The sequence below is a fragment of the Felis catus genome, chromosome F1 (genome assembly GCF_018350175.1).
Source record: "Felis catus isolate Fca126 chromosome F1, F.catus_Fca126_mat1.0, whole genome shotgun sequence".
Classification (NCBI taxonomy): domain Eukaryota; kingdom Metazoa; phylum Chordata; class Mammalia; order Carnivora; family Felidae; genus Felis; species Felis catus.
This window is the reverse complement of record NC_058384.1, coordinates 12,229,611-12,255,878: the sequence shown is the minus strand read 5'-3', so window position 1 is coordinate 12,255,878 and position 26,268 is coordinate 12,229,611. Positions and strand designations below refer to the sequence as shown.

At 39.7% G+C, this 26,268-nt stretch overlaps 3 protein-coding genes across 21 annotated transcripts in view; 2 read left to right on the top strand and 1 right to left on the bottom strand.

Annotated features, from left to right (window-relative positions):
* The window catches only part of CF1H1orf112 (chromosome F1 C1orf112 homolog), a 45,250-nt gene extending 22,271 nt beyond the window's left edge, over positions 1-22,979 (bottom strand). For 4 of the 6 annotated variants that reach the window (XM_003999181.5, XM_045049111.1, XM_045049112.1 and 1 more), the window contains exons 1-10: positions 22,851-22,979; positions 20,020-20,059; positions 18,614-18,702; positions 16,521-16,625; positions 15,899-16,039; positions 14,068-14,233; positions 12,549-12,633; positions 10,525-10,663; positions 3,201-3,281; positions 1,707-1,771 (exon numbers count right to left, since the gene is read on the bottom strand). In XM_003999181.5, the coding sequence (XP_003999230.3) occupies positions 1,707-1,771; positions 3,201-3,281; positions 10,525-10,663; positions 12,549-12,633; positions 14,068-14,233; positions 15,899-16,039; positions 16,521-16,625; positions 18,614-18,702; positions 20,020-20,059; positions 22,851-22,961 (1,022 nt within the window). In that variant the 5' untranslated portion in view covers positions 22,962-22,979. Of the gene's footprint in view, positions 1-1,706; positions 1,772-3,200; positions 3,282-10,524; positions 10,664-12,548; positions 12,634-14,067; positions 14,234-15,898; positions 16,040-16,520; positions 16,626-18,613; positions 18,703-20,019; positions 20,060-22,850 lie in introns of those variants that run through there. The other 2 variants (XM_045049115.1, XM_045049114.1) reach the window with 2 other exon arrangements.
* The window catches only part of SELP (selectin P), a 1,134,746-nt gene that overhangs the window by 955,810 nt on the left and 152,668 nt on the right, over positions 1-26,268 (top strand). The gene's annotated exons all lie outside the window — the stretch shown is intronic.
* METTL18 (methyltransferase like 18) lies at positions 23,027-26,139 on the top strand. 3 transcript variants are annotated; one of them, XM_006942677.4, is made up of 2 exons: positions 23,027-23,166; positions 24,766-26,139. In XM_006942677.4, exon 2 carries the CDS (start codon positions 24,976-24,978, stop codon positions 26,080-26,082), a length of 1,107 nt encoding a protein of 368 aa, XP_006942739.1. In that variant the 5' UTR covers positions 23,027-23,166; positions 24,766-24,975; the 3' UTR covers positions 26,083-26,139. The 3 variants fall into 3 exon arrangements, with proteins under 3 accessions (XP_006942739.1, XP_019677159.1, XP_044905068.1); XM_019821600.3 differs by lacking the exon at positions 23,027-23,166 and adding an exon at positions 23,286-23,589; XM_045049133.1 differs by lacking the exon at positions 23,027-23,166 and adding an exon at positions 23,644-23,850.

The window sequence follows — 26,268 nt, the reverse complement described above, 5'->3', positions numbered from 1 at the left end:
GATCACTGCCTTTACAAAGTTCACATGCTAACGAAGGGGGGCAGTTAGCAAACAAGGAAGCAAGTAAACCAATAATATAACAAATATTAATCATTTGAAGGTTTGTACAGCAAAGTCCCATGATCTCCTTAATGTCTTATCGCTCACTTTGACTATGGTATGGACGACAGACTAGAGGGAGGCAAGGGAGGAGGGAGACAGTGGGTGGGATGCTCTCCGTGGAAACCCAGGTAAGAAACAATAATGGGTGACATCAGATGTGAGCAGTTCTGGTGGTGAGAACTGGCTGGGTTCTGTATACATACATACTGAACCCACATACTAGGTATATCTATTTATACTGGAGGGGACACTGACAATTTGTTATTGGGCGAGATGTGGATACGAAAACAAGGAAAAGTGTCAGAGATGACCAGGTATTTCGGCCTGATGAGTTTGAAGAACGAAGTTGCCTGGGGACTGGCCGCTCAGGCCACCCAGCTGAAGCTGAGAAGAGGACCTGCTGAGAAGGCACAGCCATGAGGTCAGAAGAGAACAAGAGGGAGAGGTACCTACAAGCCAACGGAAGGAAGTGCAAAAGGGAGGGTCAAGCGCTGTGAACAGGTTACATACGCGGAGGCTTAAAACTGACCACCAGATGTAGCAACGTGGACGTCACTGACGAGCTTGACAAGAGCTGTTTTGGCGAAGTGGTGGCATCGACAGCCTGACTAGAATGGCCCCAAGAAAAAAGGTAGAGACAGCGGTATAGACAGACAACTCCTGGGACTTTTGCTGTAAACAGAGGCAGAGAAATGGGAAGGCATTGGAGGAGGCTGTGGACTCGAGAGGTGTTGTTCTGTATTCTTACGATGTCGACCATGGGGAAAGTAACCGCATGCTGGTATCCAGGTGAGAAAGGCCTAGTAGGAGGGAAGACTGGTGATGCAAGAGGGAAGGGAACAACTGCTAGAGAGAGACCCCTGAGCAGGCGAGTTCAGGGGACCAGTGCGTACAGGCCGGCCTTAGGCGGGCGCAGACGCTCACTCACGGGTCAGCGACCACATGGACCGAGACACAGGAGCAACAGTCAATGAGCGGAGGAAGCCATGCCTTCTCAGTGACATACTCAGTGAGGACGTTAACTGGCAACGGGGAATGGGGAGAAGGTGTCAGAGACGTGGGAAATTTGAGGAGGGAGAGGTATGAAAAAGGGGTCTAGAAGACTAGAAAGCACTGCTGGACAAATGAGATGACAGAGTATCTTAATGTCAAACAGAGGGCTCTTTGGAGGGTCTCTCAATTTCACATGTCGCTCAGCCCCTATCTAAATAATACTTTTCTGGATTTCAATGTTTTCCCTCAGATGGAGTTAACTACTACACATCTTAAATCTCACAGAAGTTAAAATAAAAATTTACAACGATAAAGAACAATACATCCATGTATACAGAGGCTTTTTTTTTTTTTTCCCTTTAGTATTTATCACCATACCAATTATTCATCACTCGGGTACAAGATACTAGTTAAGAGTAAGTAAAACTCACATGGAATCTATTCTTTAAAAGCTTCCACATCTAATTATTTTAAGCAAGCAGTTAAAAGTTTACTGAAACAGTAAAAAAAAAAAATTACTTTCATGTTTTATTTTGAATGGCATATGCTTGATCTCTGCACAGTTCAAATGGCACTGTTATATTTTAATGATCACATGGCATTCTTCTTACCTGTGTATCTGAAGATAAAGCTGGTGCAATGTGCAGCAAGAATCAGAGAGTAAAGGAAGAAATTCCTAAAATAAAACAACTCTATTCATTCTTTGAATGCGCTGTGGTTTTCTAATACACATCCCCTCACAAAGACATGCAAAATAAAATAAAATCCTGGATGTGCCGCATTAAAGAAAAAAAGAGGTTGTTGCACGAGGACAACAAGGAGGATGAGGCTCATCAGCACCTAATTTGCTGTTAAAACTGTCACTACAACCACAATTAGCAGAGATCGCTTCCTGAGAACCTACTAAGCGCTCAGTACACATGTAGCAAGGGACTTCGTATCACTTTGTTTAATTTTAGTCCTCTCAAAAATCTTAGATTCAATTCACAGAACAGAAAGCTAAAGCTAAATATCAAGTAACTCAATCAAGTCTCACAGCTAAAAACCAGCATGGCTAGGATTCAAGCACAGTTGTGCAGCTCCATTATGGTTAGGCTACCTCTCAGGAAGTAAAATAAATAGTTCCTGGTGTAATATAGGGTACAGAAAAAAGCTGATTTTTCTTTTTTAAAAATTAAAAATTCCTGAGAGAAAAGAAATGATTAAAAGGGGCATGATCAGGTGTAATTTTGCCTCCTACACACCAAGCAAATTATCAGATGGGTAACCACCCATCAAGTGCCATTGGTGCCAGGACCCTCCCACCACGGGCCCTGCCAGCTGCAGGGAACCCAGGGTGCGAGCAGCCAACCGGGAAGTGGCACATGCCCAGACCAGCTCGGGCAGCACACCCAATAGGGAGGGCAACGTGCTGGTAGTCTGTGTGCCTGCGCGGGAGTCCCAACTACAAGAAACAGTCACTGGAGACCCTCATCTTTTCCTCCAAAGAGAGGAAGACAAAGTTAAAGACAAATTCTACACAGACAACCAACGGTTGTTTTTTTTTTTAAATCACCAATATGTATTAGTGACGTTTCCTGGACCGGGTGCTATAAGCATTCTCTGCTCTTCTCTCCAAATAATCTTCCTCGATAACTTATCTACTCCATCCAGATATCTTCAACTATCACTACTATCTTAAGGACTCCCAAATATGCAAGTCTACTTCAAATTATTATACAGCTTTACAACTTTGAACATTTCAACTTTAATAATTAAAAAATTCAGAAATATAGTAAAAGTAATTTATGAACAGTATTTAAAGCCAAATTGAATTATCTTCTGATAACTGACTTGTGCTTATAGAAGTAATTTTATTTGTATTTATACTTAAAGAACTGATTTTTCCAGAGAATTGAATAAAAATAGTAACATGATGATGGTAGCAACTTAAATGATATAACAGGTGCTCAACATTTAATAACAGTATTTTTAAAAAACCTATAAAACATATTCTTCACAAAATAACTTCAACAGATTGATCTTTTGGCAGGAATGATAAAAACAGGACAATTTATAATTTATTATAGATTTCACATTTACACATTTAACAAAATAAGCCTTACCTTAGTATAGTGCAAAAGGGAGTTGGCAAAGAAGCGACACAATTTGAGTGTTTTCTGAAATAATCTATAGTCAGCATTATCCTGTTCCAAAAAAGGAAAAAAGCATAATAAATAAGAAAAGAGTAAGAAATTAGCTAAGCTTGTAAATGAGACAGTATTTTCTAAGAAGATTTCTTAATAAACAGAGCATAAGCATTTTCCAAGTAAACATAACTCTCTGAATTGTTAGGAGCAACATAAACATTAAATGATAGAGATATTTCAAAAAATTAAACTCTACTGAAAATAAATTTTACTTTATAATAGCAAAAGGGGTGGCCATCCCTGGTTGATCTGAAAGTAAAAGAAATTTAACTACCTTATTATGTTTTGCTATATGGAGAGCAAACAGATGATCAAAAAAGTCTCCAACCAATAAAAGAATGATATATGAAAGAAAACAGATAAAAGACTTCTCATGTCAGTTCAAAGAAAAGAAAATACAAGTTGCCAATAAACTAATATTGAAAGAATTCAATTTACAACCTAATTAGATATCTTTTAAAGGGAAAGGGTGCGGGCTATTAGCAAACATAAAAAAGACTGATAATATCGAAAAGTTGCTGAAGAAGTGGGGTAACACCCACTTTATCATTCATGGGAGCATAAAATACAGTCTTTGCATTATTATTTTTAAAAGCTAAAGTACTGAATTCCCTTGACACAGCAGTAGTTCCACTTAGATCCTACAGATCCCCTAGCTTGCACAGGGGATCCACTTAGATCCCCTAGCTTGCACAGGGGAGCCTAAGTGGCTCAGTCAGTTGAGTGTCCAATTCTTGGTTTTGGTTGAGGTCATGATCCCAGGGTCATGGGATGGAGTTCTGTATCGGGCTCCACAATGAGCATGGAGCCTGCTTAAGATTCATATTCTCTCTCTCTCTCTCTCTCTCTCTCTCTCTCTCTCAGGGCACCTGGGTGGCTCAGTCAGTTAAGCCTGACTCTTGGCTCAGGTCATGATCTCACGGTGTGAGTTCAAACCTGGTGTTGGGCTTTGCACTGACAGCGCGGCACCTGCCTGGGTTTCTCTCTTGCCCCTCCCTTGCTCCTGCTCTTTCTCTCTCTCTCAAAACGGATAAACAAAACAAAACAAGAATTAAAAAACAACAACTCTCTCTTCCCCTGACATTTTCCCCACTCAGGCTCTCTCTCTCTCTCAAAAAAAGAAAAAAAGAAAACAAGAAATACATGCTAGCTAGCACAGAAATGCAATGCAACATTTTTATATAGTCAAAACTGAAATGAACCAAGTATCCATCAACTAGAGAATGGGTAAATAAATTCAAGGTATTTTCATAAATAATTGCATAAAGCTATTAATAAAAGAATTGGGGGTGGGGCGCCTGGGTGGCTCAGTCTAGTAAAACGGCCGACTCTTGGTTTCAGCTCAGCTGATGATCTCCCAGGTCAGGAGTTCGAGTCCTGTGTAGGGCTCTATGCTAACAGTGCGGAGCCTACTTGGGGTCCTCTCTCTCCCTCACTCTCTGCTCCACTCCCACTTGCTCTCTCCTAAAAATGAATTCATTAAAAAAAAAAAAAAGAATTGGGTAGATTTATCTTCACAGACATACAAAGCCCTGAGGTAATTAAGTAAAATATCAAGTTGCAAAACAATATGTATATAATCCTATTATTTTAAAATGCGTTATAAAATGTTAATATTTGCTTCCTAACCCCACAAAAATAAATCAAAACCTTACCTACGGTTCTCTCTAGAAGATGAAAGTAGGATTTCACTTTCCACGTTAAATACTTCCGTAACATGTGAGGATTTTGTGAGTATATATTACATTTGTAAAATGATACAACAGTGGGTAATGCCAAGTTAGCTATGTGATTGCAGGGGAGGTAGAGACTACGGAGTCATCCTGCCTGGATTGAAATCCTGGCCCTATCACAACTGCTACATACCCTGAGAAGGTTATTAAACCTCTCTATGAGGCCGTGATGTGTGGCTTATACCATAGTTTAAAGTGAGGTTTACACAGTGCCTGACACTTTGGGCAACTTAACTCAATAAACGTGGGTTGCTTTGTCACTCCAATGTGTAATACACAGTATAATCCAAAAAGCTTTAATCAGTACCATAAACTTAAGCCAAACAGATTCCTTATTGTCTTTAATTCTGAGAATAATTTCATATGAAATAGCATATACTAACTTTAATGTTAATCGATTACGTTGGATTCCTTTCCAATACAGCAAAACCTTAAATAAACCAATCAAAACAGAAATGGATGATTCATTAATTAAATATGACCCTTCATTTTGACCTTTATTAAAAATATCTGGAAACAGTAAACACTCTTCAGCAGAAATAGGTTAGATGAAAATTCACCTTCCTCTGATAATGACAAACATGAATTTTCTTAACAGAGTGCTATGAATCTACACTGACCTTATAATACACTTAATAAATCTTTTTTTTAAGTTTTATTTAATTTGAGATATAGAGAGGGAAAGTGGGGGAGGGGCAGAGGGAGACAGAGACGGGGAGGGAGGGAGAGAGAGAAAAAGAGAGAGAGAGAGAGAGAATGAATCCCAAGCAGGCTCTGCACTATTAGCACAGAATCCAATGCGGGGCTTGAACTCACAAACTGTGAGATCATGACCTGAGCAGAAGTCAGACATTTAACTGACTGAGCCACCCAGTACCCCTACACTCAATGAGAAATCTTAAGCTTAAGGGCTAAGTGTCTCTTGATTTCGGCTCAGGTCATGCTCTCAAGGTCATGAGACTGGGTGTGAGATGGAGCCCTATGGCATGCTCCACACAGAGTGTGGAGCCTGCTTGGGATTCTCTCTCCCCCTTTCTCTCTGCTCCTCCCTCAAAGTTGCACACACTCTCTCTCTCTCAAAATAAATAAACATTAAAAAAAGAAAAAAGAAATGTTAACCTTAGATGTCATTCACAAGAAATCTTCCCTGACTTCATGACTAGATTCCTACCTTTACTCCCACAAGCCAACACCCAGTTCTCCAAAGATAATTATTCTATAATTACCTGTTTATTTTTCTGCTGCCCTAGACTATAAATTGTTGAAGGCAGAAAATCTAACTTACACAGAATAAGCACTCTGGAAATGCTTATGAAATGAATGGCCAGTGACACACTACTTATTATGTTTGCCTACTTTCAATTTTTCTTTCTCATTCAAGGAGACATTGTACAGATTTGGTTGAAGGATCCAGTTTTCCTTCATTACTAAGCATACTAGTTAAATATACAGCTTTTATTCTGACATTTTTAAAAGTGAGTGTACAACTGATCACCCCATCTCGATTTACTGAATAGTTCAAAACAAAAAGTTTGCATCCCAGTGTCAACGAAAAGGGGTGAAGATATAAGCAAGGAAGATCATTTTCAGTGTTTCAAAATACTGAGCATCCTTTCTTTAAATAAAACAAAAATACTAATAAAATCTAAATGCAGCATGCAATAAAGTTAAGCATAGGCATATAGATATAAAAGTACACGTCTATTACCAACAAAACGAAAGGCAACCTACTGAATGGGAGAAGATAGTTGCAAATAATATAACCAGTAAGGGGTTAATATCTAAAACACATAAAGAACTCCTACAACTCAACACCAAAAAAAAACCAAACAAACTGATTAAGAATGGGTAGAGGACCTGAATAGATAACTTTTCCAAAGAAGACGTACAGATGATCAACAGGCACATGAAAAGATGCTCAGCATCACACATCATCAGGAAAATGTAAATCAAAACCACAATGAGATATCATCTCACACCTGTCAGAAATGCTAGTATAAAAAAAAAAAAAAGAAATAACAAGGGCTGGTGAAGATACAGAGAAAAGGGAATCCTCACGCACTGTTGGTGGGAACACAAACTGACCAACAGTGTGTGTTGGTCAGAATGTAAATCAGTATAGACACTGTGGAAAATAGTACGGTGGTTCTTCAAAAAATTAAAAATAGAAGCCATACAATCAATTATCCCATGTCTGGGTTTTTGATGAAAACAAAAATGTTAATTCAAAAAGATACATGCGCCCTGATGTTTATAGCAGTATTATTTATAATAGCCCAGATATAGAAGGAACCTAAGTTTCCAACTACAGATGAATGGATAAAGAAGATGTAGTATATAAATATATATACCACAGAATATTACTCAGCCACAAAAAAGAACAAAATTTTGCCCTTTGGGACAACATGGATGGACTAGAGAATATTATGCTAAGTGAAGTCACAGAAAGACAAATACCATATGATGTCACTTATATGTGGAATCTAAAAAACAAAACAAACAAAATAAAACCGAAACAGGCTCATAAGTGTAAAGAACAAACTGGTGGTTGCCAGAGGTGGGGGTGGGGAGGGGGAGTAGGAGGATGACGGAACAGGGTGAAGGTCAGTGGGAGGCACAGGCTTCCAGTTATGGAATGAAAAGTTATAGGGATGAAAGGTGCAGCATAGGAAATATAATCAATGGCATTGTAATAACGCTGCATGGCAACAAATGGTAACTCTGTTTATTGTGCTGAGCACTTCATAATGTATACACAAATGTCAAGTCACTGTTGTACATCTGAAACTAAACAGTAAGTCAATGATACTTCATTTAAAAATAAGGTATTTTATATTTACATATTTAGAGTAAGCCATATATTTATATGTAAAAAAGTATATTCTCTAAATACAAATTTTACAAGCATTATATAGACAAAAGTAGCATTTACAGTGGAAATTAAATTTATATTTAAGAGCTTTACAAATAAATTTCCTTATCTTTACAGAAAAACTAAATCATTTGTGGTTAAAAAACTGTATGTTAAAAAATCTAATAAGACATTCTCTTTTTGAACCTGTTCAAGACTTACCAGAAAATAAATATCTTAGGAGCTGTTATAGGTTGAACTGTGTCCCCTAAAAAGATATGTTGAAGCTTAATCTCCAGTACCTAAGAATGTGACTTTATTTAGAAACAGGGTCATCACAGATATAATCCGTTAAGATGAGGTTACACTGGAGTAGGGTGTACCCTCAATTCTGAATGACTGGTGTCCTTACATGAAGATGAGGTGAAGACACGGTGGGGGGGGGGGGGGGGGCGCGCGGAGAACACCACATGACAATGGGAGGCGGAGCATGGAGTTCTACAGCTGGGAGCCAAGGAATGTCAGTGACACAAGAAACTAAGAGATGGGGCAGACTCTACCCTAGAGCCTTCGAGAGAACATGGTCCTCCTGCTAGATCTCAGACTTCTCTCCTCGAGAACTATGGGAGAATAAATTCCTGTTTCAAGGCACCCAGTTTGTGGTTTGTTATGGCAGCGCAGGGAACCTGATACAGGGACTGATACATCTGTATGCTTCCAAAAGTAGTATATTAGCTATTAAATCTGGTGGTTTTATTTTGATGTTTTTGAAAACGCAGTGAGAAAACTGCTTCAGGACTTTAATATAAATCGGTCAATTCCTCAATAAATATCAATAGTGAACAGCAGAGGGCGCTGCTGACCAGAATTATGAGTTCAAAACGGACAACCTACACAGACCATCTCAAAGCTCCCTTTCAGGCAGTGGGCAGTCAGTAGTGTTAGTCACTTTATCAGTCCCAAATTTTCACAAGGGAATACATGAAAATTTCCTTGGGCAGTTAGGAAAGTTTATAATTTAAATTCTTTAAAAAAAGTTGTTTTTCATGTTTATATTTATTTTTGAGAGAGACAGAAACAGAGCGTGGGCAGGGGAGGGGCAGAGAGACAGGGAGACACAGAATCTGAAACAGGCTCCAGGCTCTGAGCTGTCAGCACAGAGCCCAACGCAGGGCTTGAACTCACGGACCTTAAGATCATGACCTGAGCCGAAGTCCGACGCCCAATCAACTGAGCCACCCAAGCGCTCCATATAATTTAAATTCTTTGATTTCTATATACAAGCCGTTTCTAACAAGCTGAACTTAAATACTTTGTGTACAAAGAGCCACCCTAGTCAGGCCTCAGGACTTCTTTTCTCTTCCACTATACTGTTGCTTGGGCTCTCCCTGTCTCTCTCCTGTCCCACAATCTCTGTCTAATCTTACTTTCCCAGCACTAGCTGGAGAGTCTGTGGGGTCAAGTTAAGCAAGAAGGAAACTGGGAAAAGAGAAGGTCGGGGTTGAGGATAAAGGTGGAGAAGAAAACAGCCTTCCTGCCACTGACACAAGACAGCCAACCAAATGTCTCCTCCTCACAGGAAGGTGAGGGGAATTGGCAAGGGCAGTAGAAGGACAGAAGTGGGGATGGAAAACAACAGGGGAAAACAGATGTAAGGGGAGAACAGATAAGAGAAAGAGAAGCAAGAAGGAAAAGGTTAGCCCCTTCCTAAAGCCACTCCTCAGTTCGTTCTTACCAACCTCAGTTTCAAACTCCCATCCTCCCCTAGGGTCTGTCTTTCCAGATCATCTCTGCCCCAGGAATTGCAACCAGTGCTTAGGAAAGGGATGAATCCTTACATGCCCACCCGCCTGAAGGCAAAGCAGGAAGGAGCACAGGTACAAAGGAATTGCCTGTATCAGTTAGCAAGTCTACAGCAGGAAAGGAGGTTACGGTTACTTTAAGGAAGAAATATTTAACTCATTTTCCCACTGAAGTTATTACATACAACTCTTAGGTCCTGACCACTATCAGTCCTATAATTTAGGGTCATTATGAGTTAAATAAAATTTAAAGGGCTAGTCTGAGAACAAAAGGCACTATGTATAAATCGATTTAGGAAAATGAACTATAATTCCCAATAAGCTTATTACAAATTTTTAGAGTACAGTATGTTTCATGAATGGGATGTCCATTCAACGCTGTAACTTTCTGAAATCAAAATAAACGTAAGCGCGCATCAATCTGAAAACACCGATACATACATATGCCCAGGAAACTTATATATCACATCATTACAGGTTGCGATGGATTGGTGAAAAAAAGGCTGACTGTGGCTGTATCGAGACGACCTTAAGTGAACACAGAACTAAGGAGTTAGACTTTTGTCCGAGGGTAGAAAAGAATCACAGGATTCTGAGGGGAGTGCCTCAACCAACCAGTCATTATGTATAAAGGGAACAACTAGTCTCTAGAGGGAATAAGAGCTGGCAGAGTCTAATGCAATGTTTGGGGTGAAAAGTAATCACGGGCTGTAAATAATCCTAGATTGAAAAAAACAAAAACGAAGTAAGTGAAAATCCTTTAAGGTAAACCGATCCATAGATTCAAATGAGATTGTTAACTGCCAAAGGAAAAAAGAACGACGGTTCAACGTGCTGTTTAGACTCTATTTTACCTGTGCATCTGACTGCGTCATCTGCTCAGCTAACTGTAAGCACGAATGGAAGGAGAAAAGAATGTCTTCACACAAGCTGGTAATTATATCTTTGTGTTTCAGCTGACTCTTTATAACCGACTGGTGCTTAAGGCTCTGCCTAAATGAATAAAAAGAAACAATCACAAGTAATACATCAAGTAACATAGGACCATAGAAACAGGACTTGAGGGGCACCTGGGTGGCTCAGTCGGTTGAGCGTCCGACTCCAGCTCAGGTCATGATCTCACGGTTTGTGAGTTCGAGCCCCGCGTTGGACTCTGTGCTGACAGCTCGGAGCCTGGAGACTGCTTCGGATTGTGGGTCTCCCCCTCTCTCTGCCCCTCCCATGCTCATGCTCTCTGTCTCTCAATAATAAACGTGAAAAAATTAAAAAAAAAAAAAAAAAAAAGAACTAGGACTTGAAGTAACATGTAAAAATCACAATGGATCATATATATATTAGACATGGCATAATTAAGATATGCTGATGCTACTTCTGAAGGTGTCATGTTAGCTTAGTAAGTGGCTATTTTTTTATTGCTCCTTATAAAATGTTAATTGAATTTAATGCTCCAGATATTCTGCTAGGCCCTGGGGATGGAGAAGTGAATGAAAACACAATCTCTGCCCTGCCTGCATGGAACTTCTGGTCTAGCACAAGAGAGAACATCACATAATTTTAAGAATAATTACAGTTGTGATAAATGCTGAGATAGAAAAGTCCAGGGTGCTACAATAGAGAGACCTGAAATAACTTATTCTCAGGGTGAGAATATCAAAGTTATCTTGAGGATGTAACGCTGAAGCTGCGAACTGAAAAGATAAGCAGGAGTCAGCTAGGTGTGGCCTACGGGAGAGGAACATCCCAGGCAGAGGGAAAGAGCATGAGGAGGCCCCAGGATTGGAGAGTTTGGTATGTTTGAGGAAGTCAGAGCAGGGAGAGAGCAGCAGAGATGAGCTGGTGAAGAAGGCAGAGGCTGGAGAGGATGAAGTTGTATCTCTTAGTAAACTGGGATGGATTTTAAGCAGCAGAGTGACATGATCTAATTTACATTTTCAAAAGATCAGACTGAACACTGGCTAGCAAATGAATTGGAAGGGTCCAGGAGTAGAAAATATTTGATAATGATGATAATGTGGTAGTTCATTAGGCACTTGCTACGTGCCATGCAGAGCTGTAAGCATTTCATATCGATACACTCAAATTAACTCTCACTATAAACCCACCAAGAAGGTGCTATTGTTATTACTCCCATTTTCATATAAGCAAACTAAGGCTCAGAGAAGTTAACCATCTTGTCCGAGTGCTCAGGAAGAGGAAGTGATTTCAGAATGGATTCAAACACATGCAGTATGGGCTCTGGGTTGACACTTTTAACCACTGCACCTTTACTTGTTGGCAAATTAGTAACCTCCTGGTGGTGCAAGAGAAGTATCTAAGACCTAAAAATACTACACTGGCCTTTAATGTTTTATGCGTGTGTATAAAGTAGAGATTCTTAGCCATTTTACATCTCAAGTCTACCTCTTCCCACCCCCGAGAATCTGATGGGTACTCTCCCTGGTAACCCTTCGTAACACTCTAGCTAAAATGACTTTATAAGTGAAATTAAACTTCAACAACTCAAAGGCATATAACAAAGGGATTATATTTAGCTCTAATTATGGCTATTTATCTAAGCCTGGAAACAAAACACTTGATGGGTTAAATTACAGGAGCAGTAGTCAAGTGGTTAAGGCCCATGGCCCATTATTTCAGAAGTACTAGTAACAAAGTCTAAATACTTTTTTAATTTTAGAAGTAGCACAGTGGAGAAGTCCAATTCAGTCTGGGAGCTACATGTACAATATGTGAATTACCAGACAGCAGCGTCAGTAAACATTATTTATACATACCCATACAAAAATGTTTTAAAATGCAATCTACAAAAACTTACAAATAATTAAGAATTGGAATATAGAAAATACATTACAAAAAGCAAAAGCAAAGAAAAACAACTTACTTAATTATAAATTTCCAAGTATTAGCATGAAATGCATGGTCCATGCTGGAAATAACAGAGCAGATATCCAACAATGAATGAATAACTACAAAAAAAAAAAGATAACGGAATTCTTAGGACATTCAAATGTCATATGGGGTGCGTTTGCCCTATAAACATATCTACTGAAGAATTTTGACATCTATTAAATTAGGTAATGCAATTAGAAAAAAACTGATTCAGAATAATTATTAAAAAGTATCACACTTTTGATTTGTTTTTATAAATACAGAAAATTAATTTTTGACATTTACACCTACCTAAATAAAACTAAATGATCTAAATAAAACTAAAATGTTCGGTGGAATAAAAGTTGTGCCCTATTATGACTGAAATATTCTACAGATATTCTAATCCAAAATGACAAAATACGCTGCAAAGGAAAGAACTCCCAACAGGGAAGAATGAAAGTAAATCTGCACAGTGTTTAAGGAAAGCTTCTACTCTTCCATTTTATTTGTAAAAATGGCCAGTGACTTCCCCTTCTGTGTCCACACTCTTCTCTTGGGCAGTTTCCTTCTACACTGACCTGGGGCTTAGCCACATGACTTGCTTTGTTCAACAGGACAATAACTATAAGGACAGCAAAGACTTAAAAAGTGCTTGCACACTGGGGCTTATTCTCTCTTGATGACCGAGCCTGGGCTGGTCTCCTGGACGATGTGCCACACAGGGCTGGCTCGGTGCTTCTGCCTCTGCCAAAAGCCAGATACGCGTGAGGTCACCGACCACAAAAACACAAGTGAGACAGGTGCACCATGTGGAGCAGAGAAAGCTGTCCAAGCTGAACCCAGCCTAAACTGCTGACTCACAGAACCGTGAATAAATACAGCAGTAGCTGTTTTAATCCACTAGATTTGGGGGTGGTCTGTTACAGACCAAGAGGTACTCCTGACATACTGCACAAAACCAACTTATCTCTTTATGCTGAAGCTATGTATGCAATCTTCGCCCTGATATTACTGTTTTTCAAACTCTGGGTGGTAGAATTATGAGGTAGCAATCAGCAATTCTTTAAAAATGAAACATGTAAAAAAGGTTATTATTTTACGTATAATAAATGAACGTGCATACATACACATTTAGAAACATGTACATATATATGTAACTAGATGTGTTCTGGGAAGAAATGCAAACTTCATTTCCTACTGAGCTAATGCTTTAAACACTCTAAGAACTACTGCCTCAAAATCTAAATTATTTTACAAGGTATACAGTTGCACAACTTTCTTGGAAAAATCATGTATGGCGAACACTGAGAATACACAAATCTATGTTAAGGCATCACATAGCAATTTTATAAGTTCTAAAAGTTAGAAGACTAAAAACTTATCAGGTAGTGTTTAATTTTTTTTATACATAATAAGATACCATGAATCATTCGAAACAACGTTTCGGTACCATTCAGTTCGGTAACCGAATGGATATGCAGTTTAGTCAATATATGTCATATACTAAGTAGGAAGTTTTCTTCACTTACCTATCACCATATTCAAAATATCATCATTGTCATCTAATAAAGGGTCCATGCAAACCATATCCAGCAGTTCCATTAGCTGCTTTTGAAGAGAATAGGCCTCCTTGAAAAGAGCCTGGAGAAGGTCTGAAACTAGGTGTAAATGCCCAGAATAGACAGATTCGCTATCCTGATCACAAATAAAAATAAAAGAAACAGCAAATCATGAAAAGCTCAAGAGCCAAATTTACTTTAACTCATTCTATCAGAGCTCATAACTTTAGTGCTTTTTACTGAACCACGTATTTATTCATTAAACAAATGACCATTCATTATGAACAGTGTACTTCAAGAGATGCAGGCACACATAAAATAGGATTTTTTTTTTAAACATTTATTCATTTTTGAGAGACTGCGAGCGAGGGAGGGGCAGAGAGAGAGGGAGACACAGAATCCGAAGCAGGCTCAAGGCTCTGAGCTGTCAGCACAGAGTCCAACGCAGGGCTCCAACTCATGGATCGCGAGATCATGACCCGAGCTGAAGTCGGACACTTAACCAACTGAACCACCCAGGTGCCCCTAAAATAGGATTTCTGACTTCTGAGACCTTGCAAATATAAAAAAAAAAACTAAAAGGGAGATACACAACATTCGGTCAGGTGCAGACTTTTAGCCCTGTCACCAAAGAGAAGTGTTAGTTAAACTAGCGATTTTTATTCACCGAACCATACCAGTATCAAAACTGCCTGAGACCCACAAATTGTAGGCCAGCTTTGGTGCTTTAAAGCTGCCTCAGGAATGTAGAGATGGACTGAAAAAGGGCTGGTGTCCTTTCAGAGGCACCCAATCATTAAGGAATTCATCTCATCCACCAATGCCATGACAGAACAATTTCAGGATTCCTGTGATTCAACACAAATCTATCTCTCTTCTTTCTTTATAGTAAGGAAATAGAATAAAACAACAAACATAAAACCGCAAAAGCCCATTTTTAATCACTTCCTTATAACCACTTATTTTGAAGCAAATATTTACATACGGGCATACTTCAGAAATATTGCAGGTTCAGTTCCAAACTACTGCAATAAAATGAGTTAAATAAAGTTTTTGGTTTCCCAGTGCACATAAAAACTATGTTTACACTACACTGTAGTCTACTAAGTGTGAAATAGCATTATGTCCAAAAAAACAATGTATGTACCTTAATCAAAAATTATTTATTGCGGGGCGCCTGGGTGGAGCAGTCGGTTAAGCGTCCGACTTCAGCCAGGTCACGATCTCGCGGTCCGTGAGTTCGAGCCCCGCGTCGGGTTCTGGGCTGATGGCTCAGAGCCTGGAGCCTGTTTCTGATTCTGTGTCTCCCTCTCTCTCTGCCCCTCCCCCGTTCATGCTCTGTCTCTCTCTGTCCCAAAAATAAATAAACGTTGAAAAAAAAAAAATTAAAAAAAAAAAAATTATTTATTGCTAAAAAATGCTAACCATCATCAGAGCTTTCAGCAAGTTATAATCACTAATCACAGATCACCATAACAAATATAATAACGAAAATGTTTGAAATATTGGAAAAATTACCAGAATGTGACACAGAGGCACGAAACAAGCAAATGTTGGAAAAATGGCACCAACAGACTGGCTAAACATAGGGTTGTCACAAACCTCCAATTTGCAAAAATGCGCACTATTTGCAACGTGCAATAAAACAAAGTATGCCTGTTCGTGGTTCTTTGTTCTATGGAAAAGTTTATTCCAATAATATAGGCTAATATGTAAAATCTTACGTACAAACACTATTTTCTTCAGCCCTTTTGCCTGCGGATTCTAGGCCATTTAAAGTACACTTACACTCATTACTCACCTTACAATGTACAAATGTACTTTTGATTACATGTAGGACTGTGGAAGGAAGACTATGAATATTTTCTAGAATGATGGACTCCTGTGTGGCACAGATATGCTGAACACATCCTGTAAGAGCTGCTAAGAGCTGCACCATTGTCTGGAAATAAGGGAAGAGGTTTCATTCAGTTATGTTTTTGTGCACAAACATACAAAGGTATCAGACGATACGCTGGGTACTAGGGATACAGCAGTGAACACAATGGACACTCTGTTCCTTCTTTCATTGAACTTCAATCTATCAGAACTACGTTATCGGGACAACTAGCTAGCCATTTGGTTAAAAAACAAAAGTTGGAATACTAACCCACACATCAAAGCATATGGTAGGTGTTCTCCATATACACTTGGAAATTACAGGTAGGGCATGCTATCTTGATTATTTGCTGTCTTATACTCAGCATGAAACTGTATTAAAAAATTCAAGATTTACTTTTTTGCATTCGTATCTTTAATTCTGTAAGTTTAATTCCAGCACTGGACCACTACACAAAGGATATATCACTTAATTAATATCAGTACAAAAATTCTTACACTGTTTAAGCTCCTCCTCTATACCCTTTCTAATGTATTTGACATACTTGTAAAATATTCCTTAGAGTGGTCTGGATTTCTAAATTATGGCTTGACAGTCCTCTGGCTTGACTGGTCAACTCGTACATCATGTCATCAAATAATTTCACAGTCTGTGAAAACAAAGCACATTATAAATAGGAGTAACAGAAAACACAAGAAAGGGAAAGACATATTTTTAAAGTGAAAAAAATGACAGGCAAGTTTTCATTACTAACAGCCATGGGATATTATCTAGCTTAACAACTGCACTTATTAAAGTAAAAATATATGTTTTTATATATATAAAGTATTCATATGATATTATCTCTCTAAAAAAGCCTCAGACAGAAATTTATTTGTTTTCCATTTCTGTGGTTTGAATCTATTTAATAAAATCCATTAAAGGTAAGTGCTCCTCTACACAGTAAAAGTTGATGGTCTTAACCAATCAACACTCATATGGGTATTTACAAGAGTATTTTCTGCTAGTGATGATGAATTGGTGAACTACTTGTTCACTTGTATTCTAAGCAGTTCCTCCTTTTGAGCAACTCAAAATACCATTCCTGGGTTAGGGCTACAGTACGTGGCCTCAGAACTAAGTTTTTTGGTCTGTGAGAAGTTAGCTATCCTAAGATCTTAATACTCACAATTTAAATGGTCTAAACATTGCAAGAATAACAACACAATGTAATTAAAGAGGATGTTATTTCCCAAAGGCAAGTTAACACTCAACATCCTTATTTTAATCTATATAACAGCTGGATCTTTTTCTGGTGGCCAAGAACAAATTCTAAGAAACTTTTAGATAAGAGAACAATCAAGTGAATATGAGTAACAGGAATTTTGATGATTATCTGCTTCAAAGGTAAATTTAGAAAACCATTCTAATAAGAGATAAGGTACCATTCAAAAAATGTTTAATTTTGGAACCAAAATACCTTTAATTTCCTGTTAAAAAAAAAAAGAAAATTGCCTGTGCTTTTCAAAGAAAAAGTACACTATATCTATAACTATATCTATATCTATATCTAAAAGGTAATAATGTAGATGGTGAACTTAGTGTTTTCTCTTGGTTATTCTAAGCCTTCCTGAATAAAATTTGGCTCCATTTTTCTAGGCAATAAAATTTAACAATTATTAATAAACTCTACAGAGAAGATACTTAGCTAACTTCATCATTCATCCCCAAATTTTCACAGAATAGCTTTATTTTTTTATTTTTTTTTTTGACCTGCACACAATAAAGCAGCTTCATTCATAATTGCCCAAAGTTGGAAGCACCCAAGATGACTTTTAATATGTGAATGAATAAACAAACCAAGGTACATGCAGGCAATGTAGGCTATCTTGCATTCTGTCGAACACAACTGCAATCTGGCCTCGTGATATTTTAGGAATATTCTCGTTTATTTCAGAGTAAGCGTGTTTTTGGAGCCTCAGATCAACATCCATTTTCCAGCCATCGGTCCTCAAGTTAAACTGCTGGCACCAGCTCCGCAATGTGTCCCAACATACTTTATTAACCGGAGACAAACTGGTTGGCAAGGGAAGGATCGATGTATTACAACAGCTATGTTTTGGATAAGGCTTGAATTGTTCACTCATTTGAGGATGACAAACTTTATCGTTTGTCCCAGGCACCTCCATGCCAACTTCTGAGGTTGAAGAAACACTTGGCTCCATTTGATGTTCTTCCTTAGGTTCCTCATTAACTGGAACCAACGTGAGCACCACAGTTTCTCCCTCTAATGCCTCCTCAGATATATTCTGCTCGTTGTTTTCACAAATTGAGTATGCCATTTCCAGAGATACTCGGGGAAGGCCTCACTGAATAGCTTTAAAATACAAGAGTGTTTAAAGTAGCTACAAATAATATAAATTCAATTAATGAAAGATCTATACTATTTGAAAATAGAAGTTTTTAATCACCTAATGATCACCCTAACACCATGTTCTCACATGAGATCTATTTCTTACTACCTTATTTGTATTTCAAATATGTGTGATACATTTGGAAAAATGGAGCCACAGTTAAGAATAAATTATCTAAAACTGAGGCTAGATATAAACAGCCTTTATAACATGTACATTGATTAAAATAATAATAGTACTATACCTTTGGCAACACTTGTGAGAAGAAAGTCTGTTCTAATGTCAGGTGGTTCATATGAGGTAAAAACATTTCCACGATAATTTTTAGAATTTCTATAAAGTGAAATAGCAACATATTTTGTAAGAAAATTAACTTGTATCAGCCAACAAAGATCACTGCTCCTTCCCCAAATCCAAGAATCTGTAAGTACTACTAATCCAGAACTCTGTACAGTTTCAAAATGCCACATTCTATGTAGAGAAACTATTAAGTAGCTGAAATAATAACACAAAAACAAAAACCCCAAAAAACAAAAAAAACAACCCTGTATGTCCAGCCACTGAGGACCACTTAACGGATGTGCATACATCTATTGAATAGGATTTGGTATCTTTAAATTATTAAAAATAAATAAATAAAATTATTATTAGAGATCATTTGAAACCATAAAAAAAAAAATTCACAATACTTTAAGGTTAAGTGAAAAGTTTCCAAAATAGTATAATCCCAATTTTTTTTTTTTTTTTTAATTTTTAATGTTTATTTTATTTTTGGGACAGAGAGAGACAGAGCATGAACGGGGGAGGGGCAGAGAGAGAGGGAGACACAGAATCGGAAACAGGCTCCAGGCTCCGAGCCATCAGCCCAGAGCCCGACGCGGGGCTCGAACTCACGGACCGCGAGATCGTGACCTGGCTGAAGTCGGACGCTTAACCGACTGAGCCACCCAGGCGCCCCTATAATCCCAATCTTAATACATATAAACATGAATAATAGATAGCCTGGGAAGAATATACAGAACCAAGATGAGAACGTTCTATACCAAAATCTTATTGACTACTTCAAATTAATGGGTGTTCCATTATCTTTTCTGTTTTTATGCATGTTTCAAATTTTCTACAATGAATAACTCTTATACTCAGGATAAAAAGTAATTATTACTTTAAAAAATTAAGCCAAACAGGCTACATAGATTGAAAATTATAAATATTCCACAACCAAGTGAAATGTAAATAAGCTAACTCAAAATAAATGAGTAAACTGTGGAGTCTAGACTTTAATTCATCCCTTCTCCCAGCTAAATAAATAAATAAGCCAACTAAGATTAAGAACAGAGATGAAGATGAGAAAGTCACCCTGAAAGCAGACCGCAAATTATGTTTTATATAAGTCTGAACGGTGTCACAACTAACATTTAAAATTTACAACGTGCTTCTTACATGTGCATTATCAATAGATTTGGTATCCACCCAAAATAGAATTTAAATAATTTGAAGGAATTGGTCATTTTAAGTAACTGAAATTTACAGAGGCTGGAGCACTACAAGAAGAAGACATTTGAAGGGAATATGAAACTGTTATTGAGATACATACGACTCAGACCTTAATGACATCAAGGTAAATCAAACAATTAAGATAATTTTACTTACGAATATGCTCGATCCAATTGTCAGAATGCTGATACATAGAGTAAAAAAATTAAGGAAGATACGAGTATCACAGTAATAGAATATTCACTACTAAGAATCAATCTAAAAAGTAGCCTTCTTGAAGTTTAAGCAATGATCAGTAAGAAATTGAAATTAGACTCAAACTGAAATTAGACTGGCTTAATTTTGCCTTTTTTTTTTTAAATTTTTTTTAACGTTTTTATTTTATTTTTGAGACAGAGAGAGACAGAGCATGAACGGGGGAGGGTCAGAGAGAGAAAGAGACACAGAATCTGAAACAGGCTCCAGGCTCTGAGCAGTCAGCACAGAGCCTGACGCGGGGCTCGAACTCACGGACCGCGAGATTGTGACCTGAGCCGAAGTCGGGCGCTCAACCGACTGAGCCACCCAGGTGCCCCTAATTTTGCTTTTAAAAATGTAATGTTATTAGGTAAATAAACTACAATATAATGAATATACCCAAGGAAATATTTTCAAAATTGCTCAGGGATAAAACTGTCTTTTCCAACTACGTGTAGTAGACATACCTTTGACAGATGAGGAACAATACTATACTAATCCATAGGCTTCTGGTTTCTAACACAGGAAAGAAATTTCTTCTCCTGAGCACCTCTCCAGTACTTTATTTGCACCTGTCTAAAGCCACTCAACACGTTCTACCTTCTTTTCATATTACTTGTGGACCTATCTTACCAACCTGATCAGTCTGAGATTCTTTTGCACACAGCAGATGCTTACAAATAAGTGACCAAAAATTACTCTATGTTCATTACAAAAGTTAACAATAATCGCATTATGAACTGTACACTTATATACCATCAAGAATTGTTGGAAATGTTTTACTGCGTAATAATAAAGAATATGTCAGCAAGAAAAATGAATAAAGTATAATCCCATCACACTAATACAAGAATGGATTCTTCTGACACCTTACTTTGCATATATGGATTTTACCGCAGCAATCAAAATGAGGCATAACTCACTTTAAATCTTTCTTGCTTCAACGTTTGCTTTGAGTGATATAGAGCGAGCAGGGGAGGGACGGAGAGAGAGGGAGACAGAGAATCCAAGCAGGCACTGTGAGTGCAGAGCCAGAGGTGGGGTTCAAATGCAGAAACCACAAGATCATGACCCCAGCTGGAACCAAGAGTCGGATGCTCCACCGACTGAGCCACCCAGGCACCCCCTAACTCATTTTTGTTCGGTAGGGTTGGATTTGTTTTATGGAAAAATTTCAGCAAAGGTCCAAAAGGTTCTAGCCTCTTCCAAAATTAAACATAAGTTATGCTTACCTGGACATGCAAGTAAAGACTGGAAAATAAATGTCAAACGCAAAACATGAAAATAATTAGGTTTGGGTGATGGGACTATAGATTAAAAACTTAACTTTCATTTGTTGAAAAGTGTTAAAAACTGGGGCGCCTGGGTGGCTCAGTCGGTTGAGCATCCGACTTCGGCTCAGGTCATGATTTCATGGTCCATGAGTTCAAGCCCTGCATCAGGCTCTGTGCTGACAGCTCGGAGCCCGGAGCCTGCTTCAGATTCTGTGTCTCCCTCTCTCTCTCTGACCCTCCCTATCCATGCTATGTCTCTCTCTGTCTCAAAAATAAACAAACATTTAAAAAAAATTAATAAAAAAAAAGAAGTGTTGAAAACTGGGGGAAGAACAAACAGGTTTAGGTTCTTTTGAACATTAAGTTTGAGATGCAAAACCAAGTGGGAATATTGACTTGCAATTACTGATGTCATCCATAAACCTGAGGGGGAAAAGAGGAGCCGTGTTCCTTATCTTTGTTCCCCCAAAACATAACACCCTGGCGGGGTATGTGTTATGTGCCCAGATGTTCTGGGGTGGGAGGATGGCTATATTTCCCAAGTCAACATCCTTGAGGATGGCAATGCACAATGACTAAGAAAGATCTCTGGCACCTAAGTGGGATTTTGCCACTGCCTATGTGAATGACTTCTGCGTAACGGTAATACATTACATTTGGCTTTAGTTGTAAAAAATTATTTGAAACTCTCTAAAGTGAAGCCCTTTTTTTTCTTTTCAGTGTGGCTTTATGTTGAAGGTGAGCTGAAAGATGTTTAAAAAAAAAAAAAAAAAGATTACCTTTCAACACGGAGCGATAGGATTCCAGGCGCCATTTACAACCGCAGGACGACTACAAAACAGTATGCACCTGCACAAGGGAGGCATTAACTAATTCGAACCCGGCAGATGAAAGCCAATTAGAAAAGGAAGCAACTCCTAACCAGCAATAATGGAACAGAGTTCTGAGAAGAAGAGTAACATTTTTAATGACTGGAACTCTGCACCATGGCAGAACTACATCTTTTAATTCTCCTAATACTGGGAAAGGTATTCCGATGCCCCATCCATTCGAGAGACAGGAGGTCAGAGTATCTACCTCTTAGGGAGTCAGTGCTCACCTTACAGCTCAGGTCTGAGCACTTGCCCTCCCCCCCCCCCGCCCCCCGTTACCCCAAGGAAAGGTATTTACATTTAATTACACGTGACGAGCACAGAAAAACCCAAAGGCACAAACGCCCGGAAAAAAACCCGCCACATCCACTGCCAAAATCATCGGGTCCACTGCGAGCCCTTCCAGTGCCGGAGGGAGGCGTGCCTTCGGCCTGGGCAGCCCCGGTCCCCTGGGCTCCCCCTCCTTCACTCATCTCTCCAATCGACGAGGAGAGGGCTCAGGCCGCAGGAACACAACACGGCCCGGCGGCGAACGTGACGAGGCCGGAGAAAGGCTGGAAGGGCTGCCCCACATCCCATTCCAGGTGGAGGTGACAAAGGATATAAGGAGCCGGGGCAGGACAGACGGCAGTTCCCGGCGACATAGCTCCTGCGACCAGCTACTTAACTCTTCCAGCCGGACGGCGCTCGCCGCGACCGCGCGTTCCTGCGACATCTTTCGCCCAGGAACACGCCTTCAAACCCGTCCCGCCAACGCCAAGACCGGAAACCGCCGCCGTCCCGGCGGGCCTTGCGAGCTCTCCGCCGGCACCAGGACCATAGAGAGGAGGCGGGTTGCTACCGTTCCGCGGTGAGCTCGGGCCGCGCCTGGCCGGGAACAGAGCCGGGCTTGTCTGGCCCGCGGAGGACTCGACTCACAGGTGCCCGCTCTTGGTCCCCAGGGTCTGCGCCGCGAGCTGGGCCCTTCCTGGGCGGCGAGCGTTCTCAGGGCTGCGGTGCCGGAAACGTTGCACTGAGGCGCTTTGGGGAGGTGAAGGCGGAAGCCCCCAGATTTGCTCGCGTCTGTCCCCCGGGGGCGTGGAGACAGCGCACCTGCGGCCGGGCTGGCCGTGGGCCCTACAGCCAGAAATGAATCCAAGCCCCAGGGCGCGGTGGGGTCGAAACAGGCACCTTTTTACCCGCTTCGCGGGGCAGCCCGACTTTGTACATCTTGTGTTAAGGGGGACAGAGACCCCGCCTGCCGGAGTTGTGCAAATTGAAGCGGATGGTGTATAAAGTACCCAGCGCGGTAGATACCGTGAGGGGGCTCAGTACGTTGCTTCCACTTTCGAGGGGCCTCTCCGGTCAGTGCCCTTACTTTGTGTTTCTCTACCACCAAACGAATCTTTACTAAGTACTCCAAAATTCTCCTACTCCCGTACACCCAGGGCTGCTGGTCCTTGCTAAATGTTTGTAGGCGGGGGTCATTTGGGGGAATTGACACACACCAGAGCCTCCCTGTGCATGTTCTTATAAAGGATGCTCATTTGCCAAAATCAAATCTTGAAGACCTGTTACTTGAAACAGTTACAGACTGAAGTGAAGAGATTCTGGCGGTTTAGGAGGTAAACATGTTTGGGCAAGGTCATGATTAAGTGGAAGACTCAATCAGGCGTGTCATTTCCTGCCCGAGAATTTTGGACTTTTTTTTTCCCCCTAGTTGTTGATCTGTTGTCCTTTAGTTTTTACAGTGTATTCTCTTCTCCATTTTTTGGACCCTGAAGGGTGTGTGTCTGTGTTTTCAAACCTTTTTAAATATTTATTTCTTCATTCATTCATTCATTCATTTATGAGAGAGACAGCATAGCATGCCAGCCGCGGAGGGGCAGAGAGAGAGGGAGACACAGAATCCGAAGTAGGCTTCAGGCTCCCAGCTGTCAGCACAGAGCCTCACACCGGGCTCGATGTCAGGCATGGTGAAATCATGACCTGAGCTGAAGTTGGATGCTTAACCACTGAGCCATCCGGGCACCCCTGTGTTTCCAAATCATTTTATCTCCCTCACCGTTCACAGCTTTTACAGCGAAAGCAGCTGTATGGTGGAGAGGGGGGCTGTTTAATGTTAAATTTTAGCGAAATATGGCATTTTACCTTTTCTTAGTCTTTTTGTTTGTTCATTTTAAAGTGAGCAAGCTCTATGTGTGGCTTGAACCCAAGACCCCGATGTCAAGAGTCACGTGCTCTATGGACTGAGCCAGCCAGGCACTCCTCATTTTACTTTTTAATTTTCTTTTTTTGGGGCACCTGGGTGGCGCAGTCGGTTAAGCGTCCTCCGACTTCAGCCAGGTCACGATCTCGCGGTCCGTGAGTTCGAGCCCCGCGTCAGGCTCTGGGCTGATGGCTCAGAGCCTGGAGCCTGTTTCCGATTCTGTGTCTCCCTCTCTCTCTGCCCCTCCCCCGTTCATGCTCTGTGTCTCTCTGTCCCAAAAAATAAATAAAAACGTTGAAAAAAAAAATTTAATTTTCTTTTTTTTCTGCAGACCAAATTCAAAAGAAGAGCAGAGACCTCTAAGAAGTCATTTGGAAACATCTCTAAATATTTGCAACTGTGTATAAGCAGCTAAAGAAAACTTAACCCGCAGCAAAACTAATTGAATAATTGAGGCAGGTTTATGTATGTGTCATCAGTTCTATCCAGAAGCTGAAGAATCTTCCTTTGAATTTAAGGATTGTGTACATTTAGTGAGAGAATGACTTTTCAATTTAATTTCACTATAGAAAACAATCTGGAAAATGAATTAACACCCGTTGGACATGGAGTTTTGGCCCTGGATTCCTCCAAAGAGTCTTCAGTCTCAGAAAGTAAAAAAGATAGGGACAAAAAATGTTCGACCGAACAGTTTGACTTGCCTCAGGATCATGTGTTGGAACATAAGCCAGTGGGAAATACAGCTCCCTCTCAAGACACAGAGAACTCACTCAGCGCAGCTAACAGTTCAAGTAACTTAGAGCCATGTGAAAAACATCCCTGCGTGAGAGTTGCCAAAGAGCATGCTATGCCCGAAGATTTCAAGAAAGTGTTAGAAAATAAAGTCATAGAAAGGTTACCAGGTCTCCCCCATGTTAACGTATCGGTAGTGAAAACCGTCTTGTTGAGAGAGAACTGCCCTGGAGAAAACATAGTTTCGCAAAGTTGTTCTTCTCACTCTGATCTGATTACAGGTGTTTATGAAGGAGGCTTAAAAATCTGGGAATGTACCTTTGACCTGCTGGCTTATTGCAAAAAGGCCCAAGTAAAATTTGCTGGGAAAAAAGTGTTGGATCTTGGCTGTGGAGCAGGGTTGCTGGGTATAAGTGCATTCAAGGGAGGGGCCAAAGAAATTCATTTTCAAGATTACAACAGTACGGTGATTGATGAAGTAACCTTACCTAATGTAGTGGCTAACTCTACTTTGGAAGAAGAAGGAAATGATGTCAGCGAACCAGATGTGAAAAGATGCAGGAAATCCAAAGTAGCACAAGAATTATGCAAATGCCGGTTCTTTTCAGGGGAGTGGTCTGAGTTTTGTAAGCTTGTACTAAGTAGTGAAGAATTCTTTGAAAAATATGATCTCATTCTTACCTCAGAAACCATTTACAACCCAGATTACTATGGTTCTTTGCACCAGACATTCCTCAGATTATTACATAAAAACGGACGGGTGCTTTTGGCCAGCAAAGCACATTATTTTGGTGTAGGTGGAGGTATTCATCTCTTTCAGAAATTTGTAGAAGAAAGGAATGTATTTGAGACTAGAACACTCGAAATAATTGAAGAAGGACTAAAGAGACACCTAATTGAAATGACTTTTAAGTAACCCAGTTAATATCCACTGAGTGTCCTAAGTGAAATAAAGAGAATAATCAAAAACTTGTCTTGAATGTTTGATTTCTGCTTCGCTATTATTTTTTCTGAAAGTATATTTGTTTGCTTATCCAAGTAATATACCAGCAATCTACTAACTATAGTCACTAAGTGAGACAAGAAATAGTGTCCCGAGCAT